General features: G+C 34.8%; 2 protein-coding genes across 2 annotated transcripts in view; one reads left to right on the top strand and one right to left on the bottom strand.

Moving 5' to 3' along the window:
• Positions 1-3,370: 3,370 nt before the first annotated feature.
• On the top strand, positions 3,371-9,845 carry LOC140161067 (actin, cytoplasmic-like). The gene is made up of 4 exons (XM_072184456.1): positions 3,371-3,527; positions 6,586-6,977; positions 7,324-7,570; positions 8,363-9,845. The coding sequence occupies exons 2-4, from the start codon at positions 6,612-6,614 to the stop codon at positions 8,878-8,880; spliced, it is 1,131 nt and encodes a 376-aa protein (XP_072040557.1). The 5' UTR covers positions 3,371-3,527; positions 6,586-6,611; the 3' UTR covers positions 8,881-9,845.
• A 5,614-nt stretch (positions 9,846-15,459) lies between these two features.
• LOC140160107 (actin, cytoskeletal 3-like) overlaps positions 15,460-16,381 on the bottom strand; it is a 1,698-nt gene continuing 776 nt past the window's right edge. The window contains 2 exon segments of the mRNA XM_072183384.1: positions 15,460-16,037; positions 16,040-16,324. Coding sequence (XP_072039485.1) covers positions 15,808-16,037; positions 16,040-16,324 — 515 coding nt within the window. The 3' untranslated portion in view covers positions 15,460-15,807.

The raw sequence follows: 16,381 nt of genomic DNA, 5'->3' as shown, positions 1-16,381 counted from the left end.
TGCCAAACTGCGTAAAAACAACTTGGCCACCTTGGAAATGTGAAAAATCTCATTATTTCTGGAGGAGAACACAAATACCACCTAAATTTGGGAATTAAAAGGGGGGGGGGGGTAATTGGGTATAGCAGGAAATATAAAAGGGGTCATTGAGTACAAGAATTTTTTAAAGGGGTCATTGGGTAATAGGTAGGACCATAACACAAAAAAGGGGGTCATTGGGTACAAGCCGGTTTGAAAAAGGGGGTCTATCCCCCCGGGCCGGCTTGTTTTTGAAAATATTTTCATATGAAAAAAATACATTTATGACAATTATGTTTGTTTCTTCTTCTATTTTTAATCTTTTTTAGTGATAGTGCCTTTAAGTTCGTCTTTGTACGTTGTACATGTTGTATTGGACAAATGACAAGTCCTTCTTTTCAAACGTTTTAGAATTTCGAAGATATGCCTATCATTATATACCATTGTTGTTTTGTAACGTTTAAATTTGTGCTCAATATTTCTAACAATAAAGAGGCCTAGAAAAAGCATTTTTTGTAGTGTGTTTTATGCAAGAAATAAATATGGAGACGAAGAATCATAAATCTTGGGTGGGATTTGAGACGACAAATGCTTGGAAACCCAGCGATATTTTGAACAAGTGACGTCATCGTGATTTTTTTCAAGCAACTTCAATGACGTCACACTGGGGTCACCCGGTCACACTTTAATGCGCTTTTCATATACGTGGTTCATTATTTGGTATGTTGATAGCAAAATGCTGAGTTTAAAATTTACAAGTTATAAAACATTGCCTTGTATAGTAAAGTGAATTTTATTTTGCAGATATGATGGTTGCACCCCGGAGGTTGCACTTGCAAAACCGATAGTAAACCCAAACTATGCAATATGCGTAACATAATATTTTCCTCGACGTAGCCTATATCACTGTTGAGAATCCACGTTATAATTTATGCATAAAATATATTCCTGTTTGCACTATTTCTCAAGATCACGGAGCCTTTTTAAAATTTGTTGCTTTGCAAGATACAAAACATTAATAATTGTCACACAAACTGCATTTGCCTGATGATACATGCATACTATATTTTAATCCAAAACAATTACCTATGGTAGGCCTATATTTTTCTGGAATCGGTAGCGATAGCACTACCGTTACCGATTGCAGAAAAATTTAGCACTAAATAATTGTTTAGGATTAAATGATTATATTATCCTGTCTGGATAGTTAGCTAAATCCTGATTCCTAGCAGCACTAACTGGCAATAAAAATCAAATTTTAATTTTAGCACTTTGAGGGAAAATGGCCAAAACATGCGCATGTTGAATGTTTCCTTATAATTGGCATTTAGCACAAAATAAGTAGCCCCTATTGTATATTAGCAGGTTTTAGCAAATATAAATCACTGAGCAAACTCTAAAGAGTTTGCTCGTAATTAAATGTTTGTTAATTTTGATAAGGCTAATGAAAGTTAATTCGAGTTTATCACCCTTTTTTCCCAGGTTGGTGAGGTGATTTTTCATTTTTCATTTTCATTATTTCATCAGATTTCATTATTGACCTAAAATGCGTGTTGATTTAAAGCCACACTCATACATGTTATTTATAAACATGTTTTTATATGGGTAGGGACTAGAAAAGTTAGAAAAGAGCCTGGTTTTGCTTCCAAGTTAAGAATTTATATGTTTTACAAACAAAAATCATATGTTTCCAATTGCTAAAACTGGTGAAAACACTGATACTTTGAAAATAATGAATTATTTTGGCATTTTTGAAAATTTGACGTAGGTGTTTTGGTTTCCAAAAAAAGTGACGCGGGCAAAGACGATAAACTCGGAATCGACTTTCACTAGCCTAATCGGAAATATTTTTCCCAAAAATTGGAATGAGTGACCTAAAATTACAAATCTTTGAGCTTGATTGTCACAGCAAATGTTATTTTTCTGGAATCAAAATCAGGCAGGAGTATTAAAATGCCATCTCGGCCCATGGCATGCACTGATCCATTTAATGACTGACTCATCACCATTCTAAGGTATTTCCCACTTCACACAAGATATCGATAGACTCACACAACCACCGCCTGACTCACTCATTTATCATACAAAATAAGAATAACATCTATAGCTGCCGTGTGGATAAACGGACACACCCGGAAATAATATTTTCAGCCATTTTGACACATATCAGCTGTTTTATGTCATAAGCCTACCTAATACTCCTGTTATTTAATTATTAGAATTATAAAATTAAATTAATTGTTTTATATATTTACACCAAGCAAGATATATAGCTATTTAGATCACAAAAAATAAGCAACTTGTTGCAATCTTCAAGATTTTAGTACGACTTTTCAGCTATTATAACCCAATACTCCTGTTATTTAATTATATATAATTATTAAATTAAATTATTTTTATATGTTTTATACACCAAGATATATAGCTAGTTAGATCACCAAAAAAATAAGCAACTTGTTGCAATACGACTATTTTTAATAACTTCATAATGAATTTCACGCCCATGCCGGAGGACTAGTTTTTTATGTGTATTTCTTGGCCTAAAATACAGATAATTTAATTTAATCATTTCTGCTACATTTATACACAAATAGAAATTGTAGACATGCACAAATGACCATGTGTAGGCCCTATTATATTATTATTTTTAATTTATTTAATTTATTACATTTGGCAAAAATCACAGGCAATACCCAATAGTGCTCAAAGAGCACTAAATTAAAGGGAAGCCCTACATACAATACAAAGCAAAAAAAAAAATAAACTAAAAAGCAAAAACAATATAAAAAAAAAGACAATTATTATAAATATTAAGTAGGCATATCTGAACGAATAATTGTAAATTATCATACATTTAAAGTAATTATTATAATCATTATTTTCCAATATTGCTTTAAGGTAAAAAAATCATGTATAAAATACACTTGATTTTTTTTAGTGAAATATGTGAATAAATTTGAATTGAATTGAATAATTTCTGTAGGGCACAAGAACTTCTGTATACATGTAGATATTGCTCTATATTAAAATATAATAAAAGGGAGCTTTGGATTCACACAACTTTGGGAGGATTCACTGAGCTAAATAATAATTATTACCCACGAACAAACAACCACTGACTGATTACTTCGATTGCATTGGTGTGGTAAACCAGGGTAGAATTCAATGAATAATGAATATTCATAACCCTAGTCACGGTTTATTAACTCTACTCAAATTTTGTGACCATAAAAGGCAACAAAAACTGTCACGGACGCTTGTTATCGGCAATCCAGGGCCTTCCGCATCATTTAAACAAATTGTAATAACAATTATAGTATTGTTATTGATAACAATAAGGACTTAGCGCTGACAAATGAAAACCTCGCTATGACCCCAAACCATTAATGCATGTTCTGTGATAGTTTAAATAGCGTTGTTTCCTTGTTCGCATTTACCATTCGAGTTCGAGACAGAAGCAGACCTACACACTCTGGAAATAACCCAGCTATTATAATATTTTCTAATTGGTAAGTCTTGACTTTATATTTTATACAAATTCAGAATCTTGATTATACTATAGCTAATGTGTATTTGCTATTATTTGTGTTGAGTTAAACCGAGTAAGGGCTGTAATTATTTCCTGTATTGTGGTGTATATTTTCCTCGTGGCTTTTCTAAAATATTTATACACGTATGCGGAAGTACTTGGTGCATATGGGAACTAAACTTTCATAACCCTTGATATTCATTGTGTATTGTTGCACTATTCTTAATGATAGTAATTATTAAAATATAATATTCTTCATGTTTTTGCTAATTGTCACGGATTAGTGCAAAAAAAGTCGTGCATGGTTAGATAACGCTGTGTGTATTTTACTTATATTAAGAATTTTACTTGTTTAATTCAAATTACGTTTAAACTGGCAAAATAGCTTAGAATATTTGCATATATGCACATACGATCTTCTTGCTTTAAAATAATATTTGAATTAGGCCACGTAAAATTAAAGTTTGTTTCACGTGCCCCTCCTTATTTTGAAAAGTGAGGAGCTAGGAGGGAGGTGGTTTTTTTTACCAGGAAACGACGAGGCCCTTTTCTATTTAAGAGTTCCATAAAAACACTTGCAAGTGAATCATGTCGATTAGTTATAAACTTTTTTAATTATTTTTACTAAAATATTTAAAAATTTAATATGAAAATTAAAAAACGGACTGATCCCAGAGAGTGAGAGGTGAACGTGAAACGAATTAATGTTTTTATTTGGCCTATTAAATTAAATCAAGGCCCCAAGCTATATAAAATATCCATAATTAAACGTATATTTATAAATCCATTAACTAATTCTACAAAATCCATTATCATTAAGCATATTTTCCATAGGGCCTAACCCAAATGTCGTTTAGACTAAGTATTAATTTGATAAAGCAACAGGCATCAAAAAGATGGGCGTGACCTTAGAATGTTATAATGGATGGTATGATGTGTGGGCGTGGCACATCACAATATATAATGTACATGTAGATACGAAGTAAATGTGTAATGCAAGATCACAAGCGGTTAAAGACAGCATTGCGTCCTATTATTATTGCATTGGATTATAGAGGATTATCTGAAGTAAATTGATTGCTAAAGTTCAAGCAACAGCAGCACCGTTATAATCAATAATTACAACTTTACACATAGGCAGCATTGCGGCCAGTGACATACCTGAACACACAGAGCTAATACTAAATTTTATTTATTTATTTTCAAGTAAAACTATTATTACTTTTTTTTTTTAATTTTAGGCCTATTACTTTGTTATATGTACCGTCACAGTACCCGGACAGTCTAATAAATTTGTATTAGACTGTCCCTGGATACTGATTTAGGAGTGATAAATACCGAATTGGGTGCAACTCTACTTAATATTATTTTAATATTTATTCATCTATTTATTTGTTATTTTAAATTTATTTATTATTCTTAAATTTCTTATAATAGTAAAAAAATAGATAGATTTTATTTAAATTTATTTTTCTGTTTGTTTATTTCACTTGCTCATTTTTAATTTTTAATTTAGATCTTTTCATTTCAACATGTTCAATGGTGTTATTTTAATATTGATAACATAAATTAATTAAAATAATATAGGCCTATATAATTTATTTCTTTTATTTTAGGTATCATTACTTATTATTTATTTATCTATTTATTTGTTTATTTAATTATTTCACTCATTCATTTTTTTTCTTTTCTATCTAAATAATAGACCTAATAAAAACTCATGTTAAATTCTTCATGTCATCACACCCAAAGTATGCCTGTATAGTTATTGATTCCTATCACTATCAATATTGCACATCAATAAGATTTAAATCAGCTCTTTGGACTTGACAGAAAATGTTGTGGTAGTCATATAATCCTCTATAATCCAATGCAATAACAATAGGACGCAATGCTGTCTTTAACCGCTTGTTGCAAGATCTATACGATGTAATACTGTAATACCTCTTGAAGGCCTTATCAGTATCTTGTTTTGAACAAACCGTATTTGTTTGTTCATTCGATAAGTTGCATCATAGACCCTGAAAAGAGCAAAAAGGTCTATGGTTGCATATGAAAGTAAAACCATAGAACGCATTAAGCATTGTTAAGTCGGACCCGGAAGTTAAAAACTGTCGACACGTGGATCGGGCACCGTTTTAAGGGCGCAGACCACCAAATAACTTCTCCATTGAAAAGCACGTAAAAATAAAATTTAAAAAAAATTACAAACACGCGGCGTTTTTTTTTTTCACCTTTCGACGTCATCCAAGTGTATAAGGACTGATTGTTGAAAAGAGACGCCGCTATTTCGACACAAACTTTTTAGCATTAGCCTAATTATGGACAGGGTCTATACTTATCTTGTAAAATTGGTTTGTATAATTTCATATCTAGTTTAGTCTTTAAGGTGGTACTACACCTCTTGATAAAATTTTTCTCAAAAAGTAATAACACACTGAAAACAAATGTTATGTATATTATAGGGGCAGGGAATCCATTTCGAATTCCAGTGACTCAAGACAAGCGGTACATTATTTATGACAAGAAAAGAGGTACCGCTGAATGTACCTCATTTCTTAACATATATAATGAACCATTTGTCTTGAATCACTGACATTTCAGTGAAGTAAATGGATTCCTTGCCCTAAGGCTATAATATACATAGCTTTTGTTACCAGTGTGAAGTTATTTTTGAGAAAATGCAAAATTAGTCAAATTTAATCACGGCGTGTAGTACCACGGCACCTTTAAGAGGTTAGCATCTTTCATTTAAATCAGAACATGCCAACCTCATGAAGAACATGGTCCCCAAGGACACCACATAAAACCATATACTTTAAACCGGAAGTCGGTTGTACTTTTCGTGTAGTCATTTGGTGTACTGCGCCCATATGGAAATGTATAGGATAGAGGGCGTTTAACATAAAAGATGAATGTCATACTTTGTACAGTAACCCAATACAAAATACCAACCAAAAATATATATAATGTAATTTGTAAAGTAAAAATATAAAAGACAAAAACTAATATATTAAATTTCATGTTCTTATTTACAGTTATTAAACAACCAATATCAAACAAAATGTGTGACGACGAAGTATCCGCTTTGGTAGTAGACAATGGATCCGGTATGTGCAAAGCCGGTTTCGCTGGAGACGATGCTCCAAGAGCTGTGTTCCCATCCATCGTCGGAAGACCCCGTCATCAAGGTGTGATGGTTGGTATGGGACAGAAAGACAGCTACGTCGGTGATGAGGCTCAGAGCAAGAGAGGTATCCTCACCCTGAAATACCCCATCGAACACGGTATCGTCACTAACTGGGACGATATGGAGAAGATCTGGCATCACACTTTCTACAATGAGTTGCGTGTAGCCCCAGAAGAACATCCCGTACTGCTCACTGAAGCCCCACTTAACCCCAAAGCCAACAGAGAAAAGATGACACAGGTGAGTTGAAGGTGCAATTTTAACTACCGCAAGGCAAAAACAAATGTTTGCATGTCCTCCATCGTACCGACCGGCCCTCATTTTAAAAATTCGGGATTAAAATGTTTTTATTTTACAAAGAATACCGGTCCTAATTTTGGAAATTACAGAACAAGGCGTTTTCTTTTCTTTGCGAATGCTGATATCCTGAATTTATTATTTAAAGTTTCACATTACTAAATGTTTTAAGAAGTATTAATCAAAAATAAGACAAAGCAAAGACAAAGCACGGCAAATGTTAATTGTTAAAAATGATGATTGAAAAATATAGTTATTAAATATATTATGCTCCTTTCTTCTGAAACAGATTATGTTCGAGACCTTCAACACACCAGCTATGTATGTAGCCATCCAGGCTGTGCTGTCGCTCTACGCCTCTGGTCGTACCACTGGTATCGTCTTTGACTCCGGTGATGGTGTCTCCCACACTGTACCCATCTATGAAGGCTACGCTCTTCCTCACGCTATCCTTCGTCTAGATCTTGCTGGTCGTGATCTTACAGATTACCTCATGAAGATCCTTACAGAGAGAGGATACTCATTCACAACAACAGGTGAGATATACTGAAATCAACATGATCACTTTGAAATAATGAATGTGCAAAGATTTTGGCCACCCTAAAATGTACAATTTTTGTGTTTTGAATATTTTGATCCAACTTCATTATGAAACGTAGCAAATCTTTAATTAACATAATTATTATACCGCCAAGATTCGCCTAATGGCGCACATCTATTTAATAGGGTATAGGGTAAATTTTACGTACATCAAAAGCTCCCGCCTCTGAAAATCTCGAGGTTTATGCCTTAAGGTGGTACTACACCCCTTGATAAATTTGTAACTATTTTTGAATTTTTCTCAAAAAATAATAACACCCTGGTAACAAAAGGTGTTTTCAGTGACTCAAGACAAGCGGTATTTTATTTATGATAAGAAAAGAGGTACCACTTGAATGTACCGCATTTCTTAACATAATATATAATGAACCACTTGTCTTGAATCACTGAAATTTCAGTGAAGTAATTCCTTGCCCTATAATATACATAACTTTTATTAGCAGTGTGTAATTATTTTTGAGAAAAATACAAAATTAGTCACCAAATTTATCAGGGGGTGTAGTACCACCTTAATCCCAGTTATGTCAAGGGAGCCCATGAGACGCTATTAGGCGAATCTTTACGGTAGTCTGTTGGTGGGAATGTATTGCTTTGTAACAATATTCCGCCGCAGTAAATTAATTCTGTACCTTACCGCTAATAGTTATCAAAATTGTAAAAAAAATTTTAAATTAAAAATCAGTTTTAGCAAATTTTTAATAACTTGTTCTTCCTTTTTTATCTTCCAGCTGAGAGAGAAATTGTCCGTGACATCAAGGAGAAGCTCTGCTATGTTGCCCTTGACTTCGAACAGGAGATGCAGACTGCAGCATCCAGCTCATCACTAGAGAAGAGCTACGAGCTTCCTGATGGTCAGGTCATCACCATTGGTAACGAAAGATTCCGTTGCCCAGAGGCCCTCTATCAACCAGCTTTCTTAGGTATGGAAGCAGCCGGTATCCACGAAACCTGCTACAACAGCATCATGAAATGCGATGTTGATATCCGTAAAGACTTATATGCCAACACCGTCTTGTCTGGTGGTTCAACCATGTTCCCTGGTATCGCCGACAGAATGCAGAAAGAAATGACCGCTCTAGCTCCACCAACAATGAAGATCAAGATCGTTGCACCACCAGAGCGTAAATACTCTGTATGGATCGGTGGATCTATCTTAGCTTCTCTCTCTACCTTCCAACAGATGTGGATCAGCAAGCAAGAGTATGATGAGTCTGGCCCAAGCATTGTCCATCGCAAGTGCTTCTAGAAAGGAACTCTCCTTAAAAGACATTCAAAGTCCATCATGTTTAGCCAGAACATTATGAAATTGTTGATAAATTTCAACAATTGGCACGGCCTATTTTCCACCCTTTGATTGGACGCACCTTATTCAGTGGCGACACTGAATTTCCTTTATTTATTGTTCTACAAACGGCATCTTAAAGACCTAAGATGCTACTATCATAATCTCATTTAGAAGCAAAATCCGGTTAAAAAGCTCGCTACTCATTGTACCGAATTGTTTGTATTTGCAACTCATTTACATGTGGTGTTATTAACCCGAGTCTTATGGCAAAAATACATCGGTGTAATGCAGGAATGTTGTCGGCGATGTAAAACTGCCCCAACTCATTTAGGTTATACCATTTGAAATTCACATTCCCTGTGTGAAGATTAAGATCATGTCTTCCACAAAGGGTTTATGGATTTCAACTGGAATAGCCGAATCTTTTTTATTCTAAAATGGCGTCTTTAGATAGCATAGATTCCAAAATGGCGTCGTTGGATAACAAAGATTCCAAAATACGTCTTTGGATAATCAAATGTCATTCATTAAAATTCAGTTTGTTTAAATCATTACAAATAAATTTGACCGAAGTATGCCGACTTTTCAATCCGAGGCAAATTTACATAACTTGCATTAATGTTTATGTATCCTATTATCTTTCTGTTAAGGGTAAAACAAAAATAATTGGTTAACCCGGGCTCTATTGCTTCTCACTTAATTCCAAGGATGGGAACTGACGTAAGGCGAATATTGTCCTTGTTTTATGTGAAAATGGAAGCAATTTTACTAACATTTTAAGTTAAATTCACACCCAATATGTTCAGATTTAAATCGGTACTATCAAGGGAAATGAATAATTAGAATCATTGTGTGTTGTAATTTTTTGTCAAATTTTTCATTGAACATTTGAAAAATAAAATATTTTTTTATATGTTGCAAACAAACATTTGTCATACGTGTCAAACATTTCCGTGTCCATTTACTATGCAAAGTAGTACATTTTCGACGTCGCTTTTCTGTACAAGCGGAGTATAAATCGTGTAAATTCAGCTTAAATCTGATTGGTCACATTGTCCTGAAATTGATGTGTTAAGGTGGTACTACACCCTTGATAAATTGGTGATTATTTTTGCATTTTTCTCTTAAAATAACACTTGTAACAAAAGTTAATATATTTGTAGGGACAAGGAATCCAGTTACTACAATGGAATTTCAACGACTCGAGACAAGCGGTACGTTATTTATGATAAGAAAAGAGGTACCGCTCGAATGTACCGCATTTCTTAACATATATAATGAACCACTTGTCTTGAATCACCGAAATTGCAGTGAAGTAATTGGATTCCTTGCCCCTGTAATATACATAATTTTTTTGTTACTGATGTGTAGGTACTTTTTGAGAAATGCAACAGTAAACAAAATGTATCAGGGGGTGTAGTATCACATCTAGAAACACTGGATAATCATTAGTCGGTCTACCAACAGCATTTAATACACCGCTGATGACGGCGAATGGTTTCTCTGAAATATTCGGTTCAAAAAGTGAGTGTTGACCAGTTTATACCTATGCCTATTCCCAATACGTATAAATCTCATTCGCGCCTCCTTAAAGGATCTTCAAGCTTAAGGTTCTACAAAGAACCATTTTCTTCGCTAAAGAACATTTTGGTTCTACAAAGAACCTCATTGGTTTTCCATATGGGGTTCTTTGTAGAACCAAAGAAATTCTTTGGCCAAGAAAATGAACCTTCAAAGAACGGCAAAAATGTTCTTAAGCCAAGAAAATTGTATTTTGAAACCAAAAAGGGTCAACTATACTTTTCACTTTTATTTGTGATGAGTCCCTGATCATGCTGATTACCGGTAATTAATAAAGGAGCAATTACCGAATAGGGTGCAACTCTACACTTAGTCTCATTACAAGACTGCCCTACCCCAACCGTAAACGAGGACTGGAGTCTACCAGTTCGGTAATTCTACAATTTTCTCAAAATTTCAAAGGGCCATCTCAAGAACCACTGAACCAATATTAGGATTGATTGTACTCATTTGTCGATTCCAAATATGGCCCTGAAAATTTATAATCTGAAATTTTTGAATCTATTAATTGTTTTTTAAAACTTAAAATATGGTATACAAATTGCCTAGAAGAGGATAAGTCAAGCTGTCGTTTTGTATTTTTCAAATTAAACATTGTGCAAAAAAAAAGTTGTAGCCCCATTCAAATGCATGTAGCTAATTTATCTAGGCCTATACTGAAATTACGGTTTATGTAAAATGTCTTGTCTTAATAATACAGCTTGCAGGATACATGTATGTTTTAACATACATTAAAATTTGTGGTAAATAAAGTTCTTTAAATTTGTGTTTGGGGAAACTGCGTCATATCCCCAAACACAAATTTAAAGAACGCGTTTAAATATCGGGTTATATAAAGGTATAAAGTATCCGCAAACTCATACGACAGTATGCCAAAATATCATATGCACAATTTGATGATAGACAGTATGTCAAAACAATAGGCAACTACAGTTACACGGTGGCCTATGGCGACGTATCATGATACGACTATGTCAAAATACAGAATGACGTTTTCGGGGGGGGGGGGTACATAAAAACCATGTATCATACTAATTAGTGCCATATCTCATTAACTAATTACATTTAGGTCTCAAAACTTTGAATATATAGTTTCATTCACAGATTTTGAAAGTTTATATAACTCATTTTGTCTAAAAATCGTCATACGACAGTATGTCAAAACAGCGACGCTTGTTTGCTGGACTGGCTCAAACTCACGTGGACAATGCAAAAAGTGTTTGGAAATTAAACACTTTTCTAAACACTATCTTGGATCACGTTTTTAAACATGTTTAAAATCTACACATGTTTAGGAATTTGATGCCTTGTGTTTAGGAATTTAACACATGTGTTGAAATTTGACATTGGTGTTTAGGAATCAAACATACTTTGAAACGTGGTGCAAGAAAAGTGTTGAATTTCTGAACACGATTTTTGCATAAAATGGCCATGTTGACGACTGACGAATGAAATTAAATGAGAATTGTGAAACGGATAATGTGCACGTGAAGTAAAACTTCAAATCTTTATTAAATGCTATACATATGACAGAACCAATAATACATGTATACCATAAACACAATGTAAATAAATAAAATAAATGTAGATATTTATATAGCGCTTTATGCCGTAAACAGCCTCAATGCGCTTTACATTTATTTCGCTGTCATTAGAATATGTCGGAACCACGTTTGCAGCCTACAAGTGGCGCAGGGTCCATCAGTACGACTGTGACTACTCCTAACAGCTTCCCATTGCATCTGGGTGGGGTGAACACAGAATATAATTATGGAATATACATAGTTCCTATCTGTGAAAAAATTACGAAACAGATATACTGCCTATATATAACAAAGTCAAATGTTATCTGGAAGTAAAAAAAAACATAGTGACACTGCACTTTGATTGGAAGGCAGATATGTGTATTTTGAATAGTGCAAATACAGGTCAGTTATCAAAATCTATAAACTTGTAATAACTATCCAACTGGAGGGGGTCGGGGCTTGAGTCCCCGCAGTTAGGTCCCCACCCCTGACACCACCTCCGTGGAATTGCGTCCCTCAATTACGAAAGTAGGGTTGCATTTGATGATGTCGAGGGTTTAAGGGCTCGTTTGATATTAACAGGGAGTGAGTGAGTGTTTTGACAACAAAAAATGTCGCGGCCCCCCCCCTCGCGTCATGAGACGAATATACCTAATATAATAGGTATATTCGTACTCGTCTCAGCTCGCGTCCCCCTCATGGTTCGATTCGGAAAAAAAATTCAGATTACCCCCTTTGACCACAACAAATATTTGGATTCCACTCCCTCCCTCCCCCGGTGTCAATATTGAACGGTCCCTTATGTTATGCAAGAAGTTTTCATTCGCAATAGCTGCCGGGTGTCATATTTTAGATTGTATAGCCCACGATATATTGCGATATAGAATGCAGTAATTTGCAAATGGCTGTAGGCAGCTATTACAGAATTGAGCCCTTCCTTAACTAACTCGGGGAGCGGGTCTTCGAAAATTTTTGTACGGGAATGTGCCACGCAGACTTCCGGATGCTGACTTTTTCTATACCCACTTTTTGCTGTTTTTGCAACATCAGTAGGCCTATACAAATTCTTGAGTAAGCACCCAAAAGTATCCAAATTTGCTAAAATGCACTCCACTGATTACATCTTCACATTTTAACCATTGCAATCGCTGCAAAAGTACTCCAAAAACCGTGGCACATCCCCGTACACCTTCAACCAGGAAGACCGCATCCGGCACTAACTACTTGATTGGTCCTCATTCTAACAATTATTGGTATTATTACATCTTCACATTTTAACCATTACAAAAAAGTACACCCCGTCCATTACACATGTGGCGTATATAATAGGGATGGGGATCTCCTCCTACGTCCATCCCAGATAACATGGCGATATTGGTCCGATGGTGGCCCAATTTATGTTCAATAATGGCCCAATATCATTTGCTCATGGGCCCAAGATTGGTCCCAGATTGGTCTTGGGCCAAATATTGGGCCTATATTGGACCAATTTAGGCTGCCACTGTGATGCCAATATGAAGATTACCGATGGTAAGCCAAGATTGGCCCAATATGGGCAGCAACATAATGCCGATGCCAAGATTGGCGTTCGAAAACCAACGTTGGGCCAATATGCATGTTATCTGGGATGATGTCAGTTACATTATTTTTGAAGGTTTGACAACAGTTTTGACACCTTAATAAAACAACTGCATGTTGAATTTGTTCCAAAAGTCCCATTCAGCAAAAGTACACTTTTGTCTTTGACGTAAAATCCCAAAAATAGTGTCAAAATTGCAGCTACATGTCCCAAAATCAAACCTCACTTTTGGATTTCTCATAGTTTTGTCTTATTTAAACAGGGAATTCTCTTATTTCCATGATTTAAACGACCGTGCTGCATGATCTTGTAAATTTGTTGTTTCTTATAGTACAATGTATAATAATTACAGGTATATTATTATTGAATTTTAAGTCCGATGTCATTATAACGGTGCAGTGCAAAAGTGAAAATGTTATTATGTCGTGTACGTGAAGCACTGAAATAGGCCTATAACTTAAGGGATCCAAAATGAGCGTTTATTGCGTTTCGACAATATTTTTGTGGGACATGAGAGCACCTCAGACCTATCAAATTGCATTCTGAATACGAAGCATGTCTTTCTGATATCAAATAATTTTTATTTTTTTTAAATCACAATATAATAAAATTTTATGACAAATTATAAAAATTTGATATTTTCAAATTTTTGATATATAACAGTCCTCGAAGTAAACTATATAGATCTAATGATATATTCTTAAAGTGTATGTAGCAGGGAGGAAATGCCGACGGTCAATTGAAAATTTTGACCTTTCATATTGAAGATATGGATTTTTTTCCCAAAAAGACCTAATTTTTTTGGTGTTTTGGGAAAAAAATCCATATCTTCAATACGAAAGGTCAACATTTTCAATTGATCGTCGGCTTTTCATCCCACCTACATACACTTTAAGTATAAATCATCAGATTTATAAAGTTTACTTCAAGTACTGTTAAATATCATCAAAAATATCAATTTTTAATGATTTGCCATAAAATGTGTATTAAATTGCGAATTTCAAAAATCAAAATTATTTGATATCAGAATGACATTCTTCGTATTCAGAATGCAATTCGATATGTCTGATGTGCTCTAATGTCCCAAAATAAATACTGTCCAAACGTTCATACCCCAGCCCTTAAGTGAGATATATCGTATATATAAGGCAGAGTGCGGTACCATGTCATAAATTTTGCCAAGTGTTAAAAATTTATTCAGGTCTGTTATTGTTTAAAGACTACTGTAGCAACTTCGTCCAAAATTGGCTAATTTTTTTTTTTTTTACCTCAAGAGCTACACGGAAGTATCACTACATGTTCAGCAAGAACAAAATCAGTTCGACAAAAAACCCTCACTATTATTTTTTTTTAAAGAGAAGACTCTTCCTATACACCAATCGAAATGCGTTTACTGTATTTGGACCTCTATGACCTCATCCAGATGTACCAGAGCGGAGATTTAATTCGTAATTCAATACATGATTGTGTATTGAATATCACTGTTGTGTGAGTTTTGTCAACCCCGGGTACAATTCTGTATAGCTTTTGTAATAAATAATGGATAGAACCCCGACCTCAAGGACACCGCAAATTTACATGGGGACACTGTGCCCCGATAGATAATGCATGTTGTGAAGTCGGATAGGTGTATACATGCTTCCATTATCAAAATGACACTATGGACCACTATGACCTCATGCAACATGGCAAAGTCCAATAACCTCAATTAAACAAGCAAGTGCAAAATTTGACTTCAAGTTTAAAAATGAGTTTTTGTGCCCAAATTTTCAAACGGATCATTCAATGAATGTGCAAATTATTTTGGGGTTAAAGAACTGCGCCCCTGGAATGATGAGCAATTTGATTTTGTGTGAATAATATTCATCTGTCTTCCAAATGCAACATTAGATCATCTTGAAACAAAAACTGTCATTTAAAAAAGACAATGCCACGGATGAGTTGAAGATCATGTTTCACATTAATTTAATTGATAAGCGCCTGGAATGCTGATAATTTGTTTTGTGTGTAAAATAATTTTAATATGACCAACAATTATAACATTTATCTGCACTACATTAGGTGGCCGTGGACTGCTCTGATGTTACATTTAATAGGCTAAAAGTATATATGCCAACTTCGGATTTTGCTACCTGATTAAAGATGGGGAGGGAAATCTTTAAAACTTGACAAAACCAATGATTACCATAGTTACATGTTTAGTTAAAAGCATTTTCTGTGGACGATACCCGGTCCACTTTCATCATACTCGTATTTGCTGATCCACATTTGTTGGAACGTTGATAAAGATGCTAGAATGGAGCCCCCAATCCACACGGAATACTTCCTTTCTGGGGGCGCTATTATCTTTATTTTCATCGTAGGTGGCGCTAGAGCTATCATTTCCCTGTCTACCCTATCCCCAATACCAGGGAACATACTAGAACCCCCGATAACACAATATTACTGTATAAATCTCTCCTGATGTCGACATCGCATTTCATGATACTGTTGTAAGTCGTTTCGTGGATCCCCGCCGTTTCCATACCTAAGAAAGAAGGCTGGAAGAGAGCTTCTGGGCACCGGAAACGCTCGTTGCCAATGGTGATGACTTGACCATCAGGAAGCTCGTAGCTTTTCTCTAAGGAGGAGCTTGATGCAGCTGTGTCCATTTCTGAGTCGTAGTTGATGGCCACATAGCAAAGTCTTTCCTTGATATCTCGAACAATTTCTCGCTCAGCTGGAAAGTGATGATAATAAGGAAGAAAGGGAAACAATTTAGAAAAATATGGATGAG

This window comes from Amphiura filiformis, chromosome 9 (assembly GCF_039555335.1).
Source record: "Amphiura filiformis chromosome 9, Afil_fr2py, whole genome shotgun sequence".
Taxonomy (NCBI): Eukaryota; Metazoa; Echinodermata; class Ophiuroidea; order Amphilepidida; family Amphiuridae; genus Amphiura; species Amphiura filiformis.
This window is presented reverse-complemented; position numbering and strand designations above follow the sequence as displayed.

Coding starts and splice junctions, on each gene's coding strand:
- LOC140161067 (XM_072184456.1), top strand. CDS start 6,612: ATGTGTGACGACGAAGTATCCGCTTTGGTAGTAGACAATGGATCCGGT. Junction 6,978..7,323: donor ACAGAGAAAAGATGACACAG/GTGAGTTGAAGG, acceptor CTTCTGAAACAG/ATTATGTTCGAGACCTTCAA. Junction 7,571..8,362: donor ATACTCATTCACAACAACAG/GTGAGATATACT, acceptor TTTATCTTCCAG/CTGAGAGAGAAATTGTCCGT.